Genomic DNA, 27,500 nt, shown 5'->3' on the forward strand with positions numbered 1-27,500 from the left:
CTCGGCGTAATTATCAGTAATGATCTCAAATCATCTAAGCAGTGTATTCCCGCCTCAGAGAAAGCAAATAATATTGTAGGATTGATTGCGTGATCTTTTGATTTTAAAAGTCCATCTGTCATTAACAAGCTGTATAAATTGTTAATTCGTCCACATTTGGAATATGCTGTTTCCGTATGGTCACCAAATCTCATGAGACATTGACGGATTGAAAAAAAATACAACGGCGAGCCACAAAACTAATTCCAAATATCAGAAATCAATCATAAGAAAATCGATTAAAACATATGAATCTATTTTCTGATAACATCAAAAGTGACCAAATTTTCACACTGACTGCGAACCATACAAGAAATAAGGGTCTCAAACTGAGAGGAAGTAGATTTAATTTGGAAGTGGGTAGAAACAACGTGTAAAAAATGAATGGAATAAATTCCCTGGAAAGACAGCGCAATATAGTGCAGCTCAAGTTTTAAGACTCATTTAGATAAACGCCTAAGCAATATGCTGTAATGCATACCATTTGTTTTATTTTATTTATTTATTCATTACTATTTATCTTTTTATTATCTGTTAATTTTCTTATTATTTATTTATCATTGATTTAGTATAAACCATTATTATTTATCTGTTTGTCATTTATTATTATCTATTTACTTTTTCATTTATTTACTTATTTATTTATCTATATATATCTATTATCTGTTTGTTTGTCATTTATTATCATCTATTTATTTTTTCATTTATTTACTTGTTTATTTATCTATATATCTATTTCCTTTTTTAAATATATTTCCTGTTTTTTTTTTTGTTTTTTTGTTTTTGCATCTGACCTTGTTATGAACCAAAAGGTCTGTCGGCATGCTCCGCCTTTGTAATCCATTGTAATTGGCAGTTGCCGGCGAGTCTATCAAAGAAAAAGAACATGTGAGGACGGACCCTAAGAAGGGGTCCATTTTCACATGTTCTTTTCCTTTGATAGTTAACCCTATTTCATCTTTCTGCACTTTTATTCTTTAAGCAAATTTCTTTTGGTAATTAGAGATTAACCTCTAATCAGAATAGAATGTTGATGGTTCTTAATGTTTTATCTCCCCTTTCAACTACTCTCCTTAAATATTTCTCTTATCAACTTACACTCTGGAAAGACGCAGAGTGCGGGGTGATCTAATAGAGGTGTTCAAGTGGATCAAAGGCTTTAATAAGGGTGATGCAAACAAGGTCATCATATTAAAACAACAGGGCAGGACTCGCAGTAATGCTTATAAACTGGACAAATTTAGATTTAAAAAGGAAATAGGTAAGAATCATGTTTACTAATAGTGTGGTCGACGAATGGAATAAACTTAGTAAACATGTAGTAAGCGCTGAAATTATCAGTTGTTTTAAAAACGACTAGACAACTTTATGGATGGGGATGACAGGTGGTGATGAATACGGAGCTGCCTAGTGTAGGCCTTATGGTCTCTTGCAGTCTCCTTCATTCTTATGTTCTTATGTATGTAACTCTTCGAGGATAGAAGCTCTGGTTATCACTATCAAAATGCTAAGAAGAAATCGCATATATATATTTTGTAGGAAAAATAACAGGATATTAGGTAACAATAGACCTTTTTTTCTATTACGATATCTTCAAGGTACAAAGAAAAATAAAAGGTCAAAATACAAATACAAAAAGTAGACAAGGTAACTAACAAGGTGAGGTCACACAATGACTACCTTTACCAAAGTCTTCATCATGCCATTATACTCCTTCAATATTTCTAAGCAATTTTGTCACTTAGAAAATTCTCCAAGATCTTTCTTAAATTACTACATTATCAAAAGTACATTTTATATAACTGGATTCATTTATGTTCCTGTCAACAGAATTTCAGACAAGATTTTCCTTGTAGTATTGTATTTATGCCGATTTGGCTTAATCCGGGTATGTAAGGTACGTATGTATGCTGAGAAGTTGCACGTAAAGTTGCCGTTGGTTTGTTGGAACGGCTGTGGTTGTGAATGAAATCTGAGAGCATTATAATCAGCTCGACTGTACTGAATAGGTGATAGTATATATACCCGACAAGGGTCTACTGCACCTCTCATGTCCGCCGTTGTAGGGAGGGGTTAGAAAGCCATGAAAGTGCTTTTATATTTACCGGGGATCGATCCTGGACCGCCATATATATATATATATATATATATATATATATATATATATATATATATATATATAATACATATACTGTACCTAAACATATACGTATACATACACTGTACCTAAACATATACGTATACATATACTGTACCTAAACATATACGTATACATATACTGTACCTAAACATATACGTATACATATACTGTACCTAAACATATACGTATACATATACTGTACCTAAACAAATACATATACATATACATATACATTTACATATATACTGTACCTAAACATATACATATACATATACATGTACATGTACATGTACATGTACATATATACATATACATATACTGTACATATACATATATACATATACATATACTGTACATATACATATGCTGTACATATACATATACATATACATATACATATGCTGTACATATACATATACATATATACTATTGAGATCATTTTGTGATACAAATGATGTTATCTTTATGTGCTTTGGTGACGTATCAATACAATAAAGCGTTTACTTTTTTCTTATCTTATTTACTGTTGTCTTTTTATTTTTTTTCTTGTGTTACTTATGCTTTCTGTTGGATACATATATATTATCTAATCTGTTCAAGATACAAACGATGTGTCAATAATATATACGCACTTGTGCGCATGCCTGTACTCTACAGCCGGATTTGAAAATTCGCCAATAATTTGGCATTTTAAGCGCCTGCAAATGAATGGCACCAACGGTTTTTTTATTTATTTTTTGGCGTTATTTCAGTCGAATATATTTGCAAGGTTGGGAGAATACAAGAATTAGGATTTATCATCTCAGGTAGGGTCGGAATCTGTCCGTACTTTTGAGTCCAGATGTTTGACTTATAACCTGTATGGTCACAGTCAAACATGAACCACTACATTAACAAAAGGGATCACAGTTAACCAAATTCACTAGCTTGTTACAAGGACCAATTATCCTAAGTTTTCCCCTCTATAGTATTACCAACAGCTGTTGAAACTGAGATTATGTCGTGTTGTCACAGCATCGATGTTTTGAGGAAAAGTATTTATAGGGGTAGGTAATGAATGCGGTATACATCCTCATGGGTGACAATATACCAATCCTTTCTCTACGTTTTACCAATTTAGTCGTTTATTCTGTTGGCCACCTGGCGAAGCTACTCGATCGAAGGAAACGAATCTTGATGAACGGTCCTGGGACTAACGGACGTTAAGTTAGATCGCGATGAATTCACTCAAACCCACGTCACACTTTAAAGGTTTTGTTATGGCAAACATCCGTTGTTCAACCCACGTCACACTTTAAAGGTTTTGTTATGGCAAACGTCCGTTGTTTTTATTTAGTTGAACGTACGGCATTTTGGGATTATAGTATGAATGAGTGAGTGGGGTGCAGCTTGTCACACTGTACTGTGTAGAACCACCCGCCACCCACGTTCTATCTCAGCGAAGAAGCAAGTGGATCCCTCGGGCTGGGTAGAGAGTGTGCAGGTCAGAATGAGAATGTCGCAGAAAGAGAGAGAGAGAGAGAGGCGACAGACTGACAGACAGACAGATAGGCTAACATACAAGTAGGCAGACAGACACAGGGTAGAGAGACAGACAGACAGGCAAAGAATGACAGACAGATAGGCTAACATACAAGTAGGCAGACAGACACAGGGTAGAGAGACAGACAGACAGGCAAGCAAGGACAGACAGAAAGATAGGCTAACATACAAGTAGACAGACAGACACAGGGTAGAGAGACAGACAGATAGGTAAGCAAGGACAGACAGACACACATGCAAACGGATAAAGACAAAGCCAGAAAAACAGACAGACAAACACAGACAGACAGATAAGCAGACAGAGAGACAGACAGGCAGGCACAGAGACAAGGAGACAGGCAGAAAGACAGACAGAAAGACAGACATATAGACAGAAGCAAAGCACAGGAAGGTTAAATTGATAGTGTGAGGGAACTAGCAGAGCAGACACAAAAGGGCCAAGGCGAAGTGGAAAAGGGGGAGAAAAATGCCCGTGAGTGCGTACGTGTGTTTGTTTGCGTGCATTTGTTTCTTTGTGTGTTTGCGATTCACCACGGTCCTCAGTCACGTGTTGGACTCGTGATCGACAGCTATTACCCTCCCGGAAGAGAGCTCAGAGCTCCTTTATCGCCCGATCTATGGTTAATGCTGTGACCTTACACGCACACGCACACATACAACGCCTTGGCTACCAGATTTGGAGTGCCGGCTCGTAGTACAGTGATGCTTTGCTGCTTTTGACGGGGACTCGAACTCAGATCTCTGAATAAATGGTCGAGTACGGCACCACTTAGTGAGTGTTTTGTGTGTGTGTGTGTGCGTGTGTGTTCGTTTGTACGTGTTTGTGGCCCTGCGGAGGAAAGGGTGCCGGAAATGAAGATCCTCCGCGGACTTTGTAACACAGCGAGTCCCGTGTTTGCTTTTCATTAAACACTTGCGCGAGGGGGGAGGAATGAAAGGCGAACAGAAGGAAGAAAAATAAATAAAGATCCTGGGCACCAAGAGAATTTCATCTTTATTTTTGGGAGAAGGGAACGAATGTTGCGTCATCGCGTGACGCCTCACATGTAAGGCCTTGATGCGCACAACAGGATAATCATTGTTGCGGAAGTTTGAGTAAATTAAGAATTATGGATTTGTCCTTAGTGTTCTACGCATCTAAAGTCACTCCTTCGTAGAGGAAGTATGAGCTCTTTGGTCTGACTAGCGTAGGGCGATTTCATTCAGTTTTGAAAAGCCTCTCGAACGAACGGAGAAGGTCCAAGACTTGACTGAACAGAAAGTTTTTGTGAATAACTAATATCCAAGTCCTGTTACCTTTGCCTATTGTGTTTCTGTTTTTTTTTTTTTTTTTTTTTTTTTTAAGGAACCCTACCAAACACTTGCCAAAAGTCGTTACCATTTATATGATCAAATTCCCTCTTGCTTATCAAAATAAGATCTACAATGTATGTCACTAAACCGAAATGATTATACGAGTACTCATTTGTCCTAAATGTCTCCTTGCAGCTAAAAGATAGTAAAGGATTCCTCACAGTGGCTCCTTTCGACTTGATAATCAAGTGACAATAAAAGCAGAACTTAACAGTCATTGAAATAAAACCGTTTGGAAGAGAAATATAACGGAGTTGCTTATTATATGCGCAGTAATGATATTTTTTCTGTAATCAAATCAAATCAAATCTTGGTCGCTTTATATTAACTAACTCAATTTGCAAGTTCATTCTGCCAGCCGCCAGGCGATTTTGGTCACCTGAGAAGGACGGAGGAAACGCCAGGAAGCTAAAGGGTCAGTTATCTTACAATGAGGGTCATTTCCTCAGCTGAAGAAAATCCTCTGGAATTGTACAAGAAGATAACGAATCTATGGAATATGTCGACATCTCAAAGGACTCTGGTGACATTGGTTCAACTGCTTCGACCATCCCTTGACCTCGAATTGCTGATAGTGCCCAGGGAAAAAAATAGATAAATAAATAAATCAATCAATCAATAAATAGATACATAAATACATATACCAAAGGCTTTTTCCCCCTTACACGGGGGGTAGCCAAAAAGAAAAAGTCATAGAAACTATCCCCACCTATTCCATTTCCTATATATTCCACTCCCCTCTACCATATGAGTTTAATAAATAGATAAATAGATAAATAAATAAACTAACAAATGAAAAATTACGCCAAGAGATTCTTAGCTGCAACCAAGGTCATCACCTTTGCCCTACGTACTCGGCCTTCCATGGCAAGAAATAGACACAGATAATCAATTAATCAATCGTGAAATTCGCAGTGGAATCCGCAGCTCGCGAGGTACAAAGCAAAACAAAAAGCGCTCTACGAGAGATATCACGGTCAAAGTAAAGTTCATCTGATGTGTCAATGGACCAGAGAAGGCTTCATTAAATTAGAACAGGTCTTTGAGTTTTTTTGTTTACTAATGAGAAAAAAAAGTCGAAGGTTTAGACGAAAATAAGTGAGGAAGGTCGTGAATCGTGGAAGCAAACTTCGTTAAGATATCGAAAGAACTCGAGGCAGGAAAGATAACCCAATAGTTGTAAATGAAATCCGAAAGGAAGAACAATATTTCGAGTATTTTTGGAAGTCTGCAAGAAGTCTCCCCACGAAGACGAGGACGTGGCGAAATGAAAAGAATTCACGAACAAGAAAATAAAGATGGGACAATGATGATGGTAGTGGTGGTGGTGGTGGTGGTGGTGGTGGTGGTGGTGGTGGTGGTGGTGGTGGTGGTGGTGGTGGTGGTGGTGGTGGTGGTGGTGGTGGTGGTGGTGGTGATGATGATGATGATGATGATGATGATGATGATGATGATGATGATGATGATGATGATGATGATGATGATGATGATGATGATGATGATGATATTGATGATGATGATGATATTGATGATGATGATGATATTGATGATGATGATGATGATGATGATGATGATGATATTGATGATGATGATATTGATGATGACGATGATGATATTGATGATGATGATGATGATGATGATATTGATGATGATGATGATGATGATGATGATGATGATGATGATGATGATGATGATGATGATGATGATGATGATGATGATGATGATGATATTGATGATGATGATATTGATGATGATGATGATGATGATGATATTAGAGATGTCTTAGACCGTCTCCGTACACTGCCAGCCTCACGATCCACACCTTAGGATGGAAGGGTGTGTGTTGATAGTCTTTGAATACGGGCCTTGGGGCGTTGAGCTTGGGTAATGTCTCTCCCACAAAACTCCCTCGATTCGGTGCCCAATTTGGGGGTCCAAGGAAAGATCTCCACAACTAAATCTTAGCTGCAAGGGTACTTATAACTTGGGTGAGATGGGGGATATACTTTCACCAATCATAACCGATAAAAAGAGTATAAAGTTATGTTTGTAAAAGACGAGGTACGGCCGCTTAAATGCGACGTAACTTGCATTTTATACACATGTACAGCTGCACAGAAAACTGTCGTTAGTAAATCACGCTAATCATTTTGACACAAAACAACGAAACTATTTGAGACAAGTTGAAGTCTCCATCGGAAATAAGATTATCATGTCATAGTGAATCCATATGAACTCCGGAACTATTATTCGATTCATATTCATTCAGAAGGAATTCGAACAATTCGAACCCCAGAAATACCAACCCTTCGGTATCCTAAGGTTATGTTCATTAGCGAATGTTTCGACACCCCTACTAACGATAGTTTTCTGTGTAGCTGTACCTACACACACACACACACACACACACACACACACACACACACACACACACCGTAAGAGGCCCGTAGATAGAGGTAGACATTTAGGTAGATCGAGGGTTAGGTGAAACGATATGTAAATTTTATATTCAGTTGTTATGATACAATGGCCGACGGCAAGTTGCTGAATTGCTTATTCTAGCTTACCGTCTTGTATTTGTAAACATTAGTTGGAGCGGTGATCAAAGGTGCTGATGTGACTAAATGTAAACACAGAGCTCGTTCTGCTTGCGACAAATTGCTTGCGTAAACAATATTGCTTGAGACAGTATAACAGTCTTTCTGATTGGAGAAAAGGGTGGAGGAGGAGAAAAATTATTGGTGCATGGAGGTAAAGTCACGCCCTAAAAGGGTGGCACTTATTTGTAACGTTCAAAGTTATTGGATGAATTAAATTGTGACGTCGGAGCAGACTTGGCTTGGTGGGTGTAAGAGGATCCCAGGTGGGAGTCCCTTGGTGTAGCTTGAATAACCAAGTGTAACTGATAGTGAAGAAAAGAGAAAAGAAAAATACGTTTAATTCACCTTCGAGCTGATTAATGGAACTGGACTAGAAATTACACTACGAGAGTGGTATGGGGCCAACAGATGAAAAAGTGACTTACTGAAGTGTTAGTAGCAGTGAAGCTAACCTACACACACACACACACACACACACACACACACACACACACACACACACACACACACACACACACACACACACACACACACACACACACACACACACACACACACACACACACACACACACAAATATGCACACGCGCTCTCGTGCGGAGAGAAGAGAGGGAGAGGGAGAGAAAGGGAGAGAGAGAGGGAAGGAGGGAGAGATATAGGAGAGATATAGAGAGGGAGAGATAGATATAGAGAGAGGGGGAGAGATAGATATATAGATATATATATAGAGAGAGAGAAAGAGAGAGAGGGAAAGAGAATGGCGAGAGAGAGAGAAAGAGAGAGAGGGGGGGAGAAAGGAAGAGAGAGAAAGAGATAATGAAAGAAAAAGATAGTGATAAAAAGAGATAGCAAGGGAAAGAGAGATAGAAAGAAAGACAGAAAGAAAGAGAAAGAGTTAAGGGGGAAGTAGTAAACGCAAAGAGACATGCTCATTCGAAGCAATTGGGGAAACATGCATAAAGTGAGAGAGAGAGAGAGAGAGAGAGAGAGAGAGAGAGAGAGAGAGAGAGAGAGAGAGAGAGAGAGAGAAAAGCCAAGACAAAGGGAGGGAGAGAAACAGGAAGTGAGAAGAACAAATGCAATTCCCCGGTTGGAAGGAAAAGAAAAACTCAAACTAACCCAATCCGAAAGGAGGAACTTCGAGCCAAGGTAACATGACCCTTAAGGCCCCAAAGGTGGACGACATCGAACGACATTACGTCGTGTTTATTGCATTTGCCTTTGTACGTCGCCTTTACCTCCCACAGGGAAATGTCCCAGGCGGTAGTTACTTGGCATAAGGACCTTTGACCTCGAGTGTTCTTGTAAGATCAAAGTCAGGGTCTGACATCCAAAAAGAGTTGGAAATATATATTTACTGTCATAAACACAGAGGTAGGTAACGTGTGAATATACAATAGAAACTGGCTGATAGGAAAGTTGACACTACTTTTTCATCCTTTTATTTCTACATCAGCATTACAAAGCGTTTAATAGAAATTCAATTTCTCGTTTGATTACGTACAACTGAATGTATGTATATTTTTTCTGTTTGCATCGATTTGTAGAAGCAATCACTGCTGGTAGAACATGCCCTGCAAACGCGAGGTGTGATTCCCACCAAGACGTAGGCGTATTGATGTATGTATCTTGCCAAAATTGTTAGTGTGACGGCCATGACAATTTCAATATCTGATAGTCAACTTGAAATGTACAGGCTATACTTTGAGAGTGACGGTAATAGTGGGATATTTCTCAAGCATCCCTCGGAAAAACAGCACAGTTATAGAGAACAGGTAACAAGAAAGTTGGGTTTTTATAGACACTCCAGTAAACGGGATATGTAAACAAGAAGATATATATCCTCTCTCTGCATCGGGAGATTTTCCTAAACTGAATGAAATTGCCTAATTTGCAGCTAGAATAAATCATTAAATTAGTAGCAAAATGTAGAGGAAGAACTAATCGACGTAGACTGTAGATGGTTTTCAGTTCTTTTACTAAATTAAATTACCTGGTTGTAGCTAGAAAGCTAGAAAAAGAAATGCCTAAAATCATAAGCCACAGAAAAAGGGTTATAACAGTTGAGGTGGAAAGGATTATGTGAACTCCTGAAGGAAGGGAAGGTATCCTTAAGGGCAGCCATTCATCCTGCAGAATATATAAGGATAACGAGGCCTCACTGTCGGCTGAGAGCAATATACGAAGGACAGTCTTCTCCTCCAGGGGCAAAGGGGTGAAAAGAAATGGCCGTCCTCGAGGTGCATGAACAATGAAAACTGTAATGTACGTATGGCAGTTGGCGGGCACATATGTATGTATGTATGTATAGGATGTGTATATATGCATATGGCTTGCTCAGGGCTCTCCCAACTGCCCTATTCCATGACAACCTGTTTCCTAACCTGTGACGTGTGTCACGAGTTTATCCATTGGTCGTTAGTAGCTGTTGGTCGTAACCACTTGTTTGTTTGTGTCGGGTTTCGAAGCTACGGAACCGAGGTGACGTGGTGGCCAGCTGAGTGTAGATAAGAGAGTCGGAATAAAGCAGCCAAAGCTTCGGTTGTGTATTTTCAACTTCGGATTCTACAAAAACAAATTTGTTGGAGGGGGGGAGGGGAACCTTTCGAGGGAAACAACGACGAAGGTGCCGGAGCTAAAATTTTGGAAGGGTCTTTCAAAAACGTGAGAGCCGTTGGCATGAGGTGGAACAAGATTTCTTGTCCCATCGGGTCGTATACGAGTTACGATGTTGAAGTATTCCAAAAAAAAATATTTCTGCCCATAACGAGGTCGGGTGCAAAAATAGATGATAAATAGATAAATAAGTAAATTAATCAAGAAAATATCGCAGGCAGTGGACACTATATGTACATAAATATATATATATATATATATATATATATATATATATATATATATATATATATATATATATATATGTATGTATATATATGTATATACATTATTATTCTCGTTGTCCCAAAGGCATAGAAAATATTTGCTTTGTCTCGCAATCTGCTTTGATCAAGGATTTCTTTTTTTCTCGTCCACGTAGACTAGATCTTGTCTAGAGTATTGGATTGTTGTTCTCTGACATTGATGTAGTTTGTTCTTGGCTTCCAGACTCCTTTGTATAGTAGACCAGTGTCGCATTTAAATGCTGATACCTTATCAGTATACTCGAGTTGATAACACTGACTTGAATGGAATATACTTCCTGCAGAGGCAGTGCAATGTAGTTCAATTCGAAGCTTTAAGATTCGTCTAGATAAACACCTAAGCAAGATGCTGTAATGACTGCCATTTATTTTATATTATTTGTTTATTTATTTGCTATTATTTGTCTGCTTGTTTATTATTATTTGCTTGATTTTTATTTATTATTATTTATCTGTCAATTTATCATTATTTACTATTTACCTGTTTGTTTATTATTTAACTATACATATTCATTTATTTAATTTATTTTTATAGTATCATAATTTTCATTTATTTATATATATATATATGACTAATTATCATATATTTTCTCGCATCCGACCTAGTTATGGACCAAATGGTCTCGTGATGGCATGCTCCTCCTTTTGTAATCCCTTGTAACATCGCCATTCCAATACGACCACAGCACGAGATACATTTCTCATACTCATAAAGCTGCATCGTCCTCCAAAGGATAGACATGCTCTGCAGGGGATTATTAAGTCTTAGTTTTGAAAATCTAAGTCTTATAATTTGTGTTTGATAGCGTTTCATAAGTTTTGTTTGATAGCGTCTCATAAGCTTCGTTTCTAGGCTCCTTCGTGACTAAAGACTTTTCTGTTCCGAGAAGATTGCGGACTATTGCATTGCTTGTCAACCTTGAGGACCGTATCGTGTTGTCTGCAATAAGTCTTGATTTGCATGACAAGTAAACGTTTTAATTGCAATAAATTTCTCCGATTGCTCGTTCAACGTTTTCTTGCAATAACGTTGGTGAAGGACTTTGTACCTAATTCCACTACGAAGACTATACTTGACATTTAAGTTGTCTTGCAATATTGAACTGAAATCTTTTCATATCATGCAGATTCGTGATACAGGGCGTCCCAAGAGTGCTCACAAATATACACACAGAATAGATACATTTTAAGAAGACCCTGTGTAAACGTGTTTGTATGTACATATATGTACTTATAAACGTATATGCGTACATGTGCATATAAGTACACACATATGTGCGTATAAACTTATATACGTTGTGTCCCACAAAATGTACTCACTCTTTGCGAGAACATTTGTGAGTATGTTTTAGGACATTTTGTAATTATGCAACAATATATCGAGTAAAAATAATGGCATAATCTCCTTTAGAATATGCCTTGCCTTGTACTGAATCAAATCGTCTGGGTTCAACTAAGACTAAGAAAGACGTGGGATATGATAAACGATAATTACTTTTTAGTATAGGATACAATGAGAAAAAGGTACATAGAAATAAAAGATTAAGAAATCAAAGTATTCCGTAGAGTTGTATTGGTTTATGGAACAACAGAGAAGGGCAGGTGCTGGAGCAGTTATACAGAAAGCAAACAAAGAGTCAAGTTAGATAAAAGAAATCACATAGGTGGCACCATACGAGTATATCTCTTATCCTATATCAGCGTTTCTCAACCTTTTTACCTTTGCGTAACCTTTAAAATAAATTGCATGTCTCAAGGAACCCCTGCGCAAAAAAAAACACATACCATATCTTTCTCATTTTATTTTCATCGTAATAATAGGTTAGATAGGATGATGTCTATATTACATTATTACAATAACCAAGAATACGTCGTGCGTGTTTAATTATATTGCGTATATGAAATTAAATAAATCAAAAGTGCATTAGCTTATCTCACTTGTTCTCGCGGAACCCTTAGGGACCTTTTGCGGAACCTTAGGGTTCCGGGGAACCTTAAGGTTGAGAAACGCTGTCCTATATCAGTTACATATATACAAATGGGGTAAATATACCAAGCCTAGTGTCCTTGTTTTATATAAAAACAGATGCATTTCCCCACTTCCTTTCCTTTCCTCCTTTGCTCACCGGCTCCCCCCCCCCCCCCAATAGCCCCATTTTCTAAACGTCTGTTGTTCTTTATCATTTCATCCTACTGATTTCCTCAAATCTCTCATTTACCACCCTCGTGACACAACCTCTTCATTGCGATATCGTACCCCAAGGATAGATGAGCTGGTCATTGCTGACAAATACCTTTTCAGGTTTCTTTCAGAGATTCTCAACCACCGAGTAACCCTAATTCTCCTCCTACACTCCTCGTCCTTCCCCTCTTCTTCTTCTTCTTCCTCCTCTTTCTCTTCTTACTCTCTCTTCCTCCACCTCTCCTCGCCTGACTCTCTCTATATCCCTGCACGATTGAAGGTAACCCCCACGGGACCTGTTGCATGCATGTGTAGCATTTGCAATCATCAGAGGCTAATGGCAAGGAATCCATTTTTCTTCGGCCCAGAAGTCTCGCCGGCTTTGTTCGCTGCCCTCACTGCCTCGACTCATCGAACAGTTCCCATTTAGCCAAATTCCATTTCGCCCAATTTTTTTGCCAAATCTTTATTCGCCAAATCTTATTTTGCCAAATCTTTATTCGCCAAATCTTATTTTGCCAATTTTTTATTCGCCAAATCTTATTTTGCCAAAAAAAATCGCTAAATCATGTTTTGCCAAATTTTATTCGCCACATCTTATTTTGCCAAATTATATTTTACCAAATTATGTTTTGTCAGAGGCCCTGCCCTAACCTACCCTAATCTAAGTTAACTTATCATAATCTAAGCTAACATAAACTAACCTAAGCTAACAACCTAACCAATGCTAACATAATTTAATACAATTCAACCATACCAAAAATAACCCAGACTAACCTAACTTAACCTAACCGGAGTAAAGGAATCTGGCTCTATGCTATTTGTTGAAACACGATTTGGCGAAATGTGATTTGGCCATGAGTCTCAGTGTCCTTAACGTATGGATACGGAGCTGCCTAGTGTAGGCCTTATGGTCTCTTGCCGTCTCCTTCATTCTTATGTTCTTATGTATATCTGAATGAGCTTTCTTTGAGACACATGTGTAGGGAATATATTGGTTTAACATAAAGTAGAACTCAATGGAAAGGACCACTTGGTAAAGCCTTATGTACTTGTAAAACTCTACCAGATCACCAAATGGCTTTCAATGTATTGATAATGGAGCTCCTCCTCCAGATGTAGATGTGAACATAAGAATGAAGGTGACTGCAAGAGATCATAAGGCCTACACTAGGCACCTCCGTATCCATCACCACCTGTGTGGACCAAGCTTACCTGTACAGAATTATCAATGCTATTAGAAGTGGTACGATTGACAATGATCTACATATGAAACCAAGGCCAATATCTCATTCAAGATGGCTCACTACTGCCGACATAATATGTCAATTTTAGTGGCAACAGAAAAAGTAATAATAGTGACTTGTATGTCTTCACAGGATATGTCGTGTGATATTATGAGCCCATTTGGTTTCACATAAAATTTTCTCCGAATTGCACGGATGGATCTAAACATCTGGAACAGACCAATCTTCTGCAAATACTTCAACCTGCCAGTGAAAACGTTCTTTTGGCAATGCTTGCAGACGTTGATCAGAAGAACAGGAAATTAGCTATTAACAGAATCAAGAAGATCAGAGAAATTACTATGTATGAGGATGAGGTACGTGATTTCAGACCCCCAAAGTAGATAAGACTGTTAGGAGCCGAACAGATCTACTTCCACCTAAAGAGAAGTGCAAGTTTGAGCCACCATTTACAATGCATCTATCTAACCTAACTTAACCTAACGGGAGTAAAGGAATCTGGCTCTATGCTATTTGTTGAAACACGATTTGGCGAAATGTGATTTGACAAAATATTAAGCTACCCTAGGCCTCACTAGAGCGTTTGGCCATGAGACTCAGTGTCCTTAACGTATGGATACGGAGCTGCCTAGTGTAGGCCTTATGGCCTCTTGCAGTCTCCTTAATTCTTATGTTCTTATGTATATCTGAATGAGCTTTCTTTGAGACACATGTGTAGGGAATATATTGGTTTAACATAAAGTAGAACTCAATGGAAAGGACCACTTGGCAAAGCCTTATGTACTTGTGAAACTACCAGCTCACCAAATGGCTTTCACCTGAAGAGGAGTGCAAGTTTGAGCCACCATTTACAATGCATCTATCTAATCCGGACCTGCAAAATATTGTCGACGAGCCACTCTCTATTGACATTGCATGCCTCTCTCAAGATGTGTAGCGGTTTGTGGGAATGGTGACGAAAACTCCTGGCGAAGTTTATGGAAAAGAAACTAGAGATGGCTAAATTCGGGCGGTATTAAAACCCCATGACTTCACGTCATCATTTAAGACAAAGCATTATTTTAATGTATCAATTGACAGATAATATGTATCAGTCAGAAAATAAAAAATTGAACTCCTCACTTGTTTGTCGTTATCATTCAGTTTAAAATCAACTTTAATGTATTTAGAAGCACTTATAAAAGCACTCCAACAACTCGGATGGTATATATATATATATATATATATATCTATATATATATACATATATATATATATATATATATATATATATGTGTGTGTGTGTGTGTGTGTGTGTGTGTGTGTGTGTGTATGTGTGTGTGTGTGTGTGTGTGTGTGTGTACACACACACACGTGCACATATATATATATATATAATATATATATACATATATATATATATATGTATATATATATACAGTATATATATATATAAGGCTGAAGGTGGAAGAAGCAGACGAGGAGTAATGGGAGAATTTCACGCTTTAACGTTTCGACCCGCAGGGTCTTGATCACAAAGCTAACAACTCAAATGTAACAGGATATTTTATACATGGACGGGTCATCTCATGGGACGCTTCGGAGAGCTTGTTATTTTATTTGCGTATTATTTCATTATTGATAAGCTTGTGGCTTTTGCTAAACATATAAAGCCTTCTCTATGGTGAATGTTTTTATTAGTGTTGATATATGCTGCCTCAATTGTCTTCCTTAGTTTCTTGGACGATCCTTTATTTAAAACGGTTGTGTTGTTCCAGTCTGGAAGGTGGCCATGTTTATCCACATGCATTACTATGGAGCTAGATGTCCTATGGGCTTTTACGTCATTTTCATGTTAATTTATCCTTTTATTAAGTCCGCGACCATATTCACCAAAATATGAAGAGGGACAACTTTTACACGGGATGGTGGTGGTGGTAGTAGTAGTAGTAGTAGTAGTAGTAGTAGTAGTAGTAGTAGTAGTAGTAGTAGTAGTAGTACTTTTACTATTATTGTTAGTAGTATTGTTATTATTGTTATTGTTAGTAGTATGAGTAGTGTGTGTAGTAGTAGTAGTTTTTTAAAAATTTCATTGACTTATTTTGTTTTGTAAGTGCTTTTCACTTCCATTTTCCCAGTTACATGAACTGGAAAGAAATTGAAGCAGGCAGTGATTGCCTCTGAAAACCGCTTTTAGTTCCGATGCATGCAAATCTGTTGCGTGTCAACTTCAATTCCTCTTGGCCCAGTGCGTATCGTTGGAGGGAATCGCATTCTTTCTGATAGACGCTTTGTTAGGCCTTTGCTAAAATTAGATACACTTTAACTTCGAAAAAACGTCTTGAAAGAAAGAATGAATGAAAGAGAGAATGTAAAAGGAGGAAGTGAAAGAAAGGAAAAAAGGAAGGAAAAAGCGAAGGAAAAAAAAGGAAAGGATGAAAGAAAGAAAGAAAATTGTTGCTAAATTAGGCACACTTTAACTTCGAAAAACGTCTTGAAAGAAAGAAATGATAAAAGAGAGAATGTAAAAAGGAGGAAATGAAAGAAAGGAAAAGAAAGGAAGAAACGAAAGAAGAAAAAGGAAGGAACGAAGGAAGAAAAAGGAAAAGATGAAAGAAAGAAAGAATTTTTTTTGCTAAGATTAGATACACTTTAACTTCGAAAAACATCTTGAAAGAAAGAATGAAGGAGAGAATATAAAAGGAGTATGTGAAAGAAAGAAAGGAAAAGAAAGAAATGAAGAAACGAAGGAAGAAAAAGAAAGAGAGAAAAAAGGGAGGGTGAAAAAAGGAAAGGAAAAAGAAAGAGGGAATGAAAGTAGGAAAAGGCAAAGAAACTAACATACAAAAATAGAGGATGAAAGAAGGAAAGAAAAAAGAGAGGATGAAAGAAGAAAAAAAGAAAATGAAAGAAAAAAATGGAAATGAAAATAAAGAAAACATGAAAGAGAGAGGAAAAGAAAAAAGGGGAAAAAGAATGAAAGAAACAAGATAATTTATACTACATTTATATTACATTTAAACGTCTTAGTGCTTCCAGAGTATCTTTCCGGTGTTATAGAAATATATATACATCCAGAAAATTAACTAATTTTGTGGATGGTAACAAAATTAAGGCGCAAACATATGAGAGGCTAGAAATAACTAGGTATCGAAGAAATAGTCCTAATTTTGTTTTGTTGAAAACTATAAAAGAATTTAGTTGTTTGAGTATAGCCATTTTCATTTCTCTCTCTCTCTCTCTCTCTCTCTCTCTCTCTCTCTCTCTCTCTCTCTCTCTCTCTCTCTCTCTCTCTCTCTCTCTCTCTCACACACACACACACACTCTCTCTCTCTCTCTCTCTCTCTCTCTCTATCAAGGTTTGACTTCTTTCCTGCCTTTATTTTTTTTTTTATGAAATGGAACAAAAGACAGAAATATAGATATATCGTATAAGAACATTTATTCTATTATGGGAAATACGACGAAGGTAAAAGACTTCATGAAAGATCAAATAAAAAAAAAAAGAAATCGGTAGATCATCAATACAACAACAATAGCACCTTCCTTGAGTCAGTCTAGATTAGTCAAGACAAAATATGGACTGATCAGCGGGCAAACTAAGAAACAGTGAATAAGAATTTCAAAGGCCATTCGAGTATGAGCGAAATGCTTTGGTACCGTAGCATTTTTTTTACTTTAAATTCCCTTCATATATATACATATATATTCATATATATACAAAAAAATATCTTACGCTACCCTTGAAAGGGGCATCTGCAAAAAAAAAAAAAAATCATCTTACGCTACCCTTCGATGAAGGATGCATATCCGGACTCGACGTAGAGTTGAGCAGGGAGAAGGTAAGCCTCAACTTTGAAGCAGCAACTCTTTCCAACCATCTATTCTTGTGCCAGTCTAAAAATAGAGAGATCAACAACAAAAAATAAAGTAATAAAATAAAGAAAATAAGATAAAATCAAAGTAGGGTGAAATAAAGTAAAATATAATAAAACAAGATAGTATGATATAACATAAAGTTAGAGTAAAAGAGAATAAAGTCAAACAACATAGGATAAAATATAAAATGAACGAGTAAAATCAGAATAAAGACAAGGGAAATTAAAGTAAAAATAAATTAAACAGATTCTAAATGTACAAATTGAGCTCAAGTGGTAAAATATAAAATAAATGAGTAAAAGCAGAATATCGACAAAGGAAAATAAAGTAAAAATTAATTAAACAGAAAATAAATGTGCAAGTTGATCTCAAGTGGTAAAATATAAAATAAATGAGTGAAAGCAGAATATCGACAAAGGAAAATAAAGTAAAAAATTAATTAAACAGAAACTAAATGTGCAAATTGATCTCAAGTGAAGCTTCATCTTGAAGACTCGTTTCGTCGTATTTCGTCGTTTTCTGTTTCTAGTTTGCGCGCATTTCACTGCACCATTAGTTCCTCATTACCTTCAATTTTCTCAAAGCTGAACATCTTTCGGTGCATTTCTTAAAAAATAAAATATATATATATATATATATATATATATATATATATATATATATATATATATATAAATCACTGGAAGGGAAAGATTTATATAAAGAATTTTTTTTTTTAAGAATACCACCGTAAGATTCTTTCGGTGCAATTCTAAAAAAAAAAATCTTATACAAATCTTATATAAATCGTTGGTAGGGAAAGATTTATATAAAGAAAGATTCTTTTTAAGAACACCACCGTAAGATTCTTTCGGTACAATTCTTAAAAAAATCCTTTCCATATATAAATCTTATATAGATCGCTGGAAGGGAAAGATTTATATAAGGAAAGATTTTTAAAATACCACCTTAATATTCTTACGGTGGTATTCTTAGAAAAAAATCCTTATATAAATCTTATATAAATCCTTGGGAGGGAAAATATATGTAAGGAAATAATTTTTTAAGAATACCAACGTAAGATTTTTACGGTGGTATTCTTAGAAAAAAATATTTCCTTATATGAATATTATATAAATCCTTGGGAGGGAGAAATATATATAAGGAATTTTTTTTAAGAATACCACTGTATTAAAAAAAAAAATTCAATGATTTATATAAAATTTATACAAGGAAAGAATTGTTCTATGAATACCACTGTAATATTCTTAGGATGGTATTCTTAAAAATAATTCTTATATAAATCTTTCCCTTCCAAGGATTTATATAAGATATGATAGGATGAAGAACTCAAGGCGTTGGTGGAAAAGAAAAATCGACTTTATGAGGTTTGATTGCTAAATAAAACAAGGCAAACATATGAGAGGTACAGAAACAGAGGAGAGGCAAAGCTCAACATGATGTTGGCAAAGGGGAGAGTAAATGTAAAGCATTCTATTCGTTTGACAGAGATTATTGAAGAGCATAAAATGATGTTTTATAGGAAAATGAAGAGTGAGATGGTGATTTACCCAGAGTAGATGGACATGGGGAATGACATCTAAATCCCATGCCGGTCCCAAGCCCGGATAAAAGAGGAGGGTTGTCATGACAGGCCTAGCTAGCCGATGACGTAAAAAGACCTATTTGCTCGAGAAACTCAAGAGACAGCCTCGTAACCAGGACTGACCAACCGAAGACGAAATAGGAAACGTTTATGGACCAGAGTTCGAAATATGCCAAAAATAAGATGTGCAACTTTAAACATTGCCACATACAAGGACAAAGAAGAAGAAATCATTGAAATGATGCTGAGTAGAAAAATAGACTTATTTGGTATGGCGGAGACAAGACAGTTTGGAAAGGAAAGAGAAAAATATTTAGGTGGTGGATTTGTTTTGATGTATAGTGGAGTTGAAACAGGAAGAAGAAAACATGGAGTAGCAATTATAATAGGACCAACACTCTCACCATATATTCAAAACGTAAAATTGATCAATTAGAGACTTATGTACTGTGTACTGAACATCAAAGGTAAAAGAGACTTTACATATCAAGTGTATGCACCTCAACAAGGATACATCGACGAGGACAAAAGGGAGTTTTTGGACATGCTGGAGGATAACATTGATATGAACCCAGATAATGTCACTATAATCATGATTGATTTTAATGCTAGGGTAGGACAGGGCAGAAGAGGTATACAGGACATCATTGGACCCTTTGGAGAAGTGAAAAACAGTAAAGGGAAAATCTGATAGATTTGTGCATGAGAAATAACATAAATATTATGAACTTTTTTTCAAACATAAAGATGAACATAGGTATACAAGATACAGATGGAACCAGTTAACTGATCAGTTTGACCAAAGGTCCATTATTGACTACATGCTGACATCCGATAAAAGATTATTCAACAACGTGAAAGTTCTACCAGTGATTCGCTAAATTCAGATCACAGACTTCTAATTGGAGATTTAAATATTAAGAAGATAAAGCAAAGATAAATACAAAAGAGAAAAGTCATCAAAGTTCAGTCATTAAAAAATGCTGAAACAAAAGACAAGTATCAGGTAGCAGTAGATGAAAAAATTAATCTCAGAGAGGAAGCAGCTGAGGATTGGGAAGATCTGAAGGAAATAATTAAAGGTGTAGCAGATGAAACGTTAGGAACAAAAATGGTGGGAGGAAGTAAGAAAAGACATACACCATGGTGGACAGAGGAAGTAAAGTGTGCAGTAAAAGAAAAAGTGAAGGCACTAAGAAAGTGGTTGAGACATAAAACACCTGAAACAAGAATAGAATATGTCACTTCAAGAAATAAGGCAGAAGAAGTGAAGAGAACAGCACAACAAAATGTTTGGAAGAAGTTAGGAGAGACAATAGAACAAGATCTAAAAGGTGGTAAGAAGAAAATCTTTGGATAAGCAAAATCATATAGGAAAGATAAGAGTATGGTGCGTAACATTAAAGATGACAAAGGTAATGTTATTGTAGAACCCAACAAGATAAACGAGAAATGGCAGAGTTATCTTAAAAACCTACTGAATGTGGGAGGTGAAGACATAGATGAAGGTATAGAGACCGAAGAGGACGTTGAAGAGAGACAAGACCAAGATGATGAAATAACAAGAAACGAGATAGAAGAAGCCCTAAAGAAGATGAAAAACTATAAAGCACCGGGATGTGATGCCTTACCGATCGAGCTGATAAAGAAGGGAAGTGATGCCCTAAAAGAGAAGATATTCACAATATTAAACAAGGCCTGGAGAGAAGAAACTATTCCACAAAGTTGGGGCAAGACCATTATACTACCGGTCTATAAAGGTAAGTGCGACTCAGGTTTCTGTGGTAATTACAGAGTTATCTCTCTCATCAATCAAGTAGCTAAACTTTATGAAAGAATCCTAGAAAAGAGAGCAAGAACAGTGATAGAGTCGAAACTAGAAGAAAAACAGTTTGGATATAGAAAAGATAGAAGTACATCTGACCCCATTTTTATTTTAAGAATGGTCATGGAAAAATTCTGGGAGTATAGCAAAGATTTGTATTGTTCTTTTATAGACTTAGCAAAAGCATTTGGCTCCGTTCCAAGAAACAAAATATGGAAATGTTTAGTGGAGGAGTATAAAATGGCAAGCAAACTGCAGAAAGCCATAGGGAGTACATATAAGCCATCTTCGTGCCTTGTTAGAACTGGTTATGAGAAAGATGAACGGTTTGATATAACAACAGGAGTGAAATAAGGAAGTGTTTTGTCCCCATTATTATTCATAGCATATATGGATAGCATTATTAAAAAGTATAAAAAGAGAATAAGAGATCAAGGAGAAGGGGATGGAGATATACTAGTGTATGCAGATGACATTGCCAGCTGAAGTAACGACAGATTAGTTAGAAAGAGCTCTAGATTGTTTGAAAAGATGCTTTAATGAGGCGGGACTAAGCCTTAATATTCAGAAGACTGAAATACTAACCATCACAAAAGAAAATTATAACATTGCAGAAATAATGATTGAAAATGAAAATGTTAAAGAAGCACATTGTGTTAAGTATCTGGGAAGCGTATTTACAAAAGATGGATGCAAGAATAGGGAAGAGATAACTGAAAGAATATCAAAGTACAGTAGAGGTGTCTGTGCCTTGTACCCTATCCTAAAAGATATAAATGTACCTACGGAGGCAAAGAAAACTATTTTTGAATCAGTTTTGGTACCAATTTTAATGTATGCTGCTGAAAGCTGGACATTAACACCAAGAGAATGGAGCAGAATTCAGTCGGCAGAAATGAAAACGTTGAGAGCAATAGTAAATAAAACCAAAAGAGATCGAATTAGAAATGATGAAATAAGAGAAATGATTGGAGTAAAATCAATTAGAAGCAAAATAGAAAAGGCACAACTAAGGTGGCTTGGGCACGTGGAGAGAATGGATGAAGAGAGAATTGTAAAGAAAAGATGGAACTGGAGACCATAAGGTAGCAGATCTAGAGGTAGACCGAAGAAAAGATGGAAAGAGGGCGTTGAAGAAATCCTAGAGGCAAATGGATTAGGAAAAATAGAGGATTTGAGAGGACAATCTGGAGAAGTGTGCTGGCCCGACTGACAGGCTGAAAGCCTACCTGGGAGCAGAAGTAGGAGGTAAGAAGTAAGATGGACAGAGGTACAGAAACAGAGAAGAAGCAAAGCTCAACATGATGTGGGTAAAGAGGAGAGTAAATGTAAAGCAGTCTGTTTGTTTGATAGAGAATATTGAAGAGCATAAAATGATGTTTTATAGGAAAATGAAGAGTGAGATGGTGATTTACGCAAAGTAGATGGACAGGTTAATGGTATTAAAAGCGGTAAAGGGAAGTTGAGTTGAATATTGCAGAGAACTGTTGAATATGGAAAATGATAAGGAAGGGTTGATTATGGCAGTGCGTAATGTTAGGAAAATGATTATGATGGGATAAGAAAACAAAAAGCGCGTAGGAAAAAATTTTATGCAGAGAATATTGAAAATTATGAAAGCTAAAATAACACCTGGGTTAGAGGATTTTAATTGTGGAGTGTCTGGCAAATAGAGGAATAGTTATAGTGTATTGGGTGATATAGTTTCATAAGTTTTCAAGGGAGAGGAAGTGCTGGAGAAATTAAAGAGTATTTACGTAGGTCCACTTTACAAAGGAAAATTAAACAAATGTAAATGTAGTAGTCTTCAAGGGATGAGTCTGTTAAGTATTAGTAAGGGATATGGGATGGCCACTCGCTCCCCATCCTACCATAACACAATCTCCATACCTCAAGTAAAAGCTTTTTACCATTGCCCTATCCTCCCCTGTGTGCGGGTAATAGCTAGCACAAGGTGATGTGATGCGCCTAGTGCAGTATCTAGTATAGGATGCTTGCTCTGCTTGTTTATTATCGCTTAAAGTTACTGCCGCTGGCTAGCCCTATGGTGAAAGGGAAAACCAAATGCTTAAGTCTTTCCTTGACAGTACACAGCCTCTCCATCACCAAGGCTCCTACTCTACCTCCACGTGGTCACACACGGTAAGTAGGAGCTTGCGGCCCTTGACAATATCAACAGGAAATCTTCCCATAGGTCAGGTCAGGGACATCCCTGCTAATGTTACCATGTAACCCATTACTACCTGTAACATAGTCCGCTGAAAGGCTTCAGGAGTAAACGTTGAATAAAAAATCATGAGTTGGAGTCCCGTACTCATTTCGCTATTGTATAACAACATTGCTCTGGCAACGTCTGCGACGGCGCTAGTACCAAACTGTAATAGCCTTGTTTTTCCTTTGGATCCATCATTGACGTGGAGAGGTGGGTCCTGCAGCCTGGATGATTGCTTGTCTTCCATATCATCTCATTCTGGCTTGCGCTAGACCCATCAAACCTTCTCCAAATGTTTCCCTTTGTTCCCCTCATAATCCACTCAGTTAACTATATACCAAATTAATTAAGTAGATTATGAGGGGAACAAAGTAAATTCAAGAAAGGAAGAGGTAGTTTGGGTCAAATTTTCGTAGTAAGGAAGATTAAGAGTACGTGAAAAGTTTTTGGTAAAAGTTAAGGATGTCTCTTGGGCTTTTCTGGATCTGGAGAAGGAAGTAATTGTGAGCTGTGAATGCAGATATATGGTATAGAGCGATCAAACGTTTTTACGTGAGCAGTAGAGCTTGTTTTATGGTAGGATGAGGATAATGTGAGTAGTTTAATATGAAGGTAGGGTTGTGTGTAAATGCGAGGGTGATGGGTTGGGGACGGCGGTGGAGATAGTAAGCGGAAGTGGAGAGAGGTGGAAGGTGAGCCAGTTGTTTGTGGACAACACTGCTGGTTCAGAAGTTCCATCGCAGATATTAGTGGAGTTTAGGAGTATATATGAATTTCCCATTCCTCTATCTACAGTCCTTTACAAGACTCTTTCTGCTGTCATCTTTGTCATCCCCCATGAAATACGACATTGTACTTCAAGACAAAAAACATCCTTATGATATAATGACCGAGAGTCGGTTTTCCTTTGTGTTCCAGGTGTAGTCGCTTGAACTCCCACCTAATCACCTTCTGTCATGTTGGGTATATTTTCTATAAATAACTTGGGCTCCTTTCATCTCGTGGCAGTATAATTAATTTCTATAAAAATACCATAATTGCATATTCAAAACGGTGTACGTCTGGTATTCATAAATGTATTGTTTTCTTATCCTATGACAGATTTCATGATGTTTGGATGTTTCTACAAGGATGTTATCATAGTCAAATCCTTCTCTACCCAAATAAATCATCGAAAGCATTGATATGAAGTGTTTATTGCGAAACGAACTAAATCGTGCTAATGCTCTACTTGTTTGTCAAGACCTGAAGTGGCCTTACAATCGTTATGACGCTGGGTTATGACTATGCCTTAGAAATGGCTTTTATATATACGACGATTGGATACAGGGCCATTGAGATAACTCTCGTTCTGTCTTTTCATTGCCTGTCGTGTTCCATATCTTCTTTCATCGTCCCTGTTCTTATTGGTCTTCGTATAAACTTTTTGTACCTAACAAAGCATTAACATTTCCCAGAACAATGAATCAAGTGAAAGCTCGTGTTTGTTTGTTTGTTTTTTTCATTTAGATGAACTCCACAAGTGATGAAATACCTCTTCACCGAATGTCAAACTGTTTTTGCTTTGTTTTTTAAATTTATTTCGCAGGCTCTGTAAGTGCATTCGTGTGACACGTTTTTATGAAATTATAATGCTTTGGCAAATACATTTTGAAAAATGTCATCTTCGTTTGAGTGTTTTTGGATAATTTTGTAAATAACTTAAAGGTGCTTGTATTCTATATTTGATCCTAGATTGATACACGTAAGCCTGTGCAAAGAAAATCTGTCATTGTTGGAGTCAATTTAAACTTTACTATACAAAGAACCATAGTATAAAAATGGAACCTTTTTCACGTTCTTTTTACTACAGCAATAACCAGCGCTTCTTTCCTTTGGGAGAGTATCGCCCTCAAGAATTGTTATCACGGATATGGAAAGAGTCATAAACTTATAAAGGAGAGAGTTAAGAAGAGTAGCACAACACGGTGATACTAAGAATGAGAAGTGATCAGTAGATATTAGTCATAAAAGAATTATTCGTCACATGGTCAGTAAGGAATTTACTTGTCCTTAACCTTTTAAACTCCGATGAGAAGATTCTTGTCATTTGGTCAAATAAAACAAAAAATCATAAAACACCAAAATGTCTGATCAAACACCAGAAAAAATATGACGTCAGTCCTCGTGCGGTCAAGCCGCATCAGATGATATTCGGATGTACGGGCCGGCGCGAGACCTACCATATCCGGTTTTTCGTATCTACACCACAAGCGGCTGACATGAGTTGAATGGGTTAAGATACCAATTGTATAAAATATTCAACCAACACTCATAAGCTGTAAGTGAGGTGGAGGGAAAAAGACTGGTTGCCGGGTTTTTTTTTTTTTTTACATGAGTTTTTTTATTGATATGGTAGGTGTTTAGAAAATTTACATAATGAGAATTGTAGAGGTAAAGCAGAGAATTGGATGGGAGAGGGTACAGTCACATAGAATAGAACAGAGGAGTCTTTGCATATGAAATCAATATATTTGTACAACAAATAAACTGAATAGAACAGAGTAGTCTGGGCACATGAAAGCAATATATTTGTACAACAAATAAACTGATAAAACTTACCGGGCCAGTCATTCCATCCTCCAACTGTAAAAAAGAAAGTTGTATATGTAGAATAGCATTTGATATGGGACTTAAGTATAAAATCACATTTATAAAACTAAGTTAGTATGCTTCTATGTTATTCATAAAAATGTTTAATCTAATGAAATTAAATATTGTTTACGTGTGTATGTGTGTGTGTGTGTGTGTGTGTGTGTGTGTGTGTGTGTGTGTGTGTGTGTGTGTGTGTGTGTGTGTGTGTGTGTGTGTGTGTGTGTGTGTGTGTGTGTGTGTGTGTGTGTGTGTGTGTGCCTGTGTGTGTGTGTGCCTGTGTGTGTGTGTGCCTGTGTGTGTGTGTGTGTGTGTGTGTGTGTGTGTGTGTGTGTGTGTGTGTGTGTGTGTGTGTGTGTGTGTGTACGTGTGTGTGTATGTGTGTGTATGTACTTACCTAAATGTAATATACAGGAAAGCAGCTAGACCCTTGGAATTTTATGTACATTTCCACCAATCAAACTCACCCATAAAATCCCTTATACTTCTACATTAGATTATCTCCTCGTCTAGGTTGTTCTAGGCACGTATTCAGTTTTTCCTTTTTTCAATTTTTACCAAGACTTGTAAATGCTCTGTCTCCCCAAAACAGAAGATCATCCTAATGAGCCTCTTCCCTTCTTTTAGTTGATTTGAACACATCCACTGCGCCATCTTTTTCTCTTCTTTCTCTTTATAGTTTATTTGCTTGGTAAATGATTTAGTTAATGCTCTTTGTATTTTTGTGGCTTAAATGTATCCTTCGTTTTGCACATGAATCAATGATGATGATGATGATGATGATGATGATGATGATGATGATGATGATGATGATGATGATGATGATGATGATGATGATGATGATGATGATGATGGTGAAGTAGAAGAAGACGAAAATGATGATGATGATGATGATGATGATGATGATGATGATGATGATGATGATGATGATGATGATGATGATGATGATGATGATGATGATGATGATGATGATGATGATGATGACGACGACGACGACGATATCATGGTGGTGGTAGTGCTGGTGGTGATTAGGATGGTGATGGTGGTGGATGGGTAATACATCATCTCTGACAAATACTTCCAAATTCCCCTCCTCTTTCGGTTTTGTAATTATTTTGTAATTATTCCACTCCCACTTTGTTTAGGGTTTTTTTTTTTTTTTTTTTTTTTTTTTTTTGCCATGATGTTAATTTTGAAAACTAGGCTTCAGTCATATATTCTGCCAAGTTCTTTTTATACTTGTTTGTGTTCTTCTCACCATTTATTCCCTTCATGGTCCCTCCATCGTCTACAAACATAAGAGCATAGCTTTTAATTTCTTCTGTCATGTAGTTACAAATTCCAATACTGATTTCGCTATTTACT

At 36.8% G+C, this 27,500-nt stretch overlaps 1 protein-coding gene across 9 annotated transcripts in view; it reads right to left on the bottom strand.

The window, feature by feature from the left end:
- Positions 1-27,500, bottom strand: part of LOC143036819 (prohormone-4) — a 332,335-nt gene that overhangs the window by 130,639 nt on the left and 174,196 nt on the right. For 4 of the 9 annotated variants that reach the window (XM_076204644.1, XM_076204673.1, XM_076204653.1 and 1 more), the window contains one exon: positions 26,106-26,129. In XM_076204644.1, coding sequence (XP_076060759.1) covers positions 26,106-26,129 — 24 coding nt within the window. Of the gene's footprint in view, positions 1-17,792; positions 17,901-26,105; positions 26,133-27,500 lie in introns of all 9 variants that reach the window. The other 5 variants (XM_076204617.1, XM_076204635.1, XM_076204663.1 and 2 more) reach the window with 3 other exon arrangements.

The sequence above is a fragment of the Oratosquilla oratoria genome, chromosome 2 (assembly GCF_046742065.1).
Source record: "Oratosquilla oratoria isolate Oo_2021 chromosome 2, ASM4674206v1, whole genome shotgun sequence".
In the NCBI taxonomy this organism is placed as follows: domain Eukaryota; kingdom Metazoa; phylum Arthropoda; class Malacostraca; order Stomatopoda; family Squillidae; genus Oratosquilla; species Oratosquilla oratoria.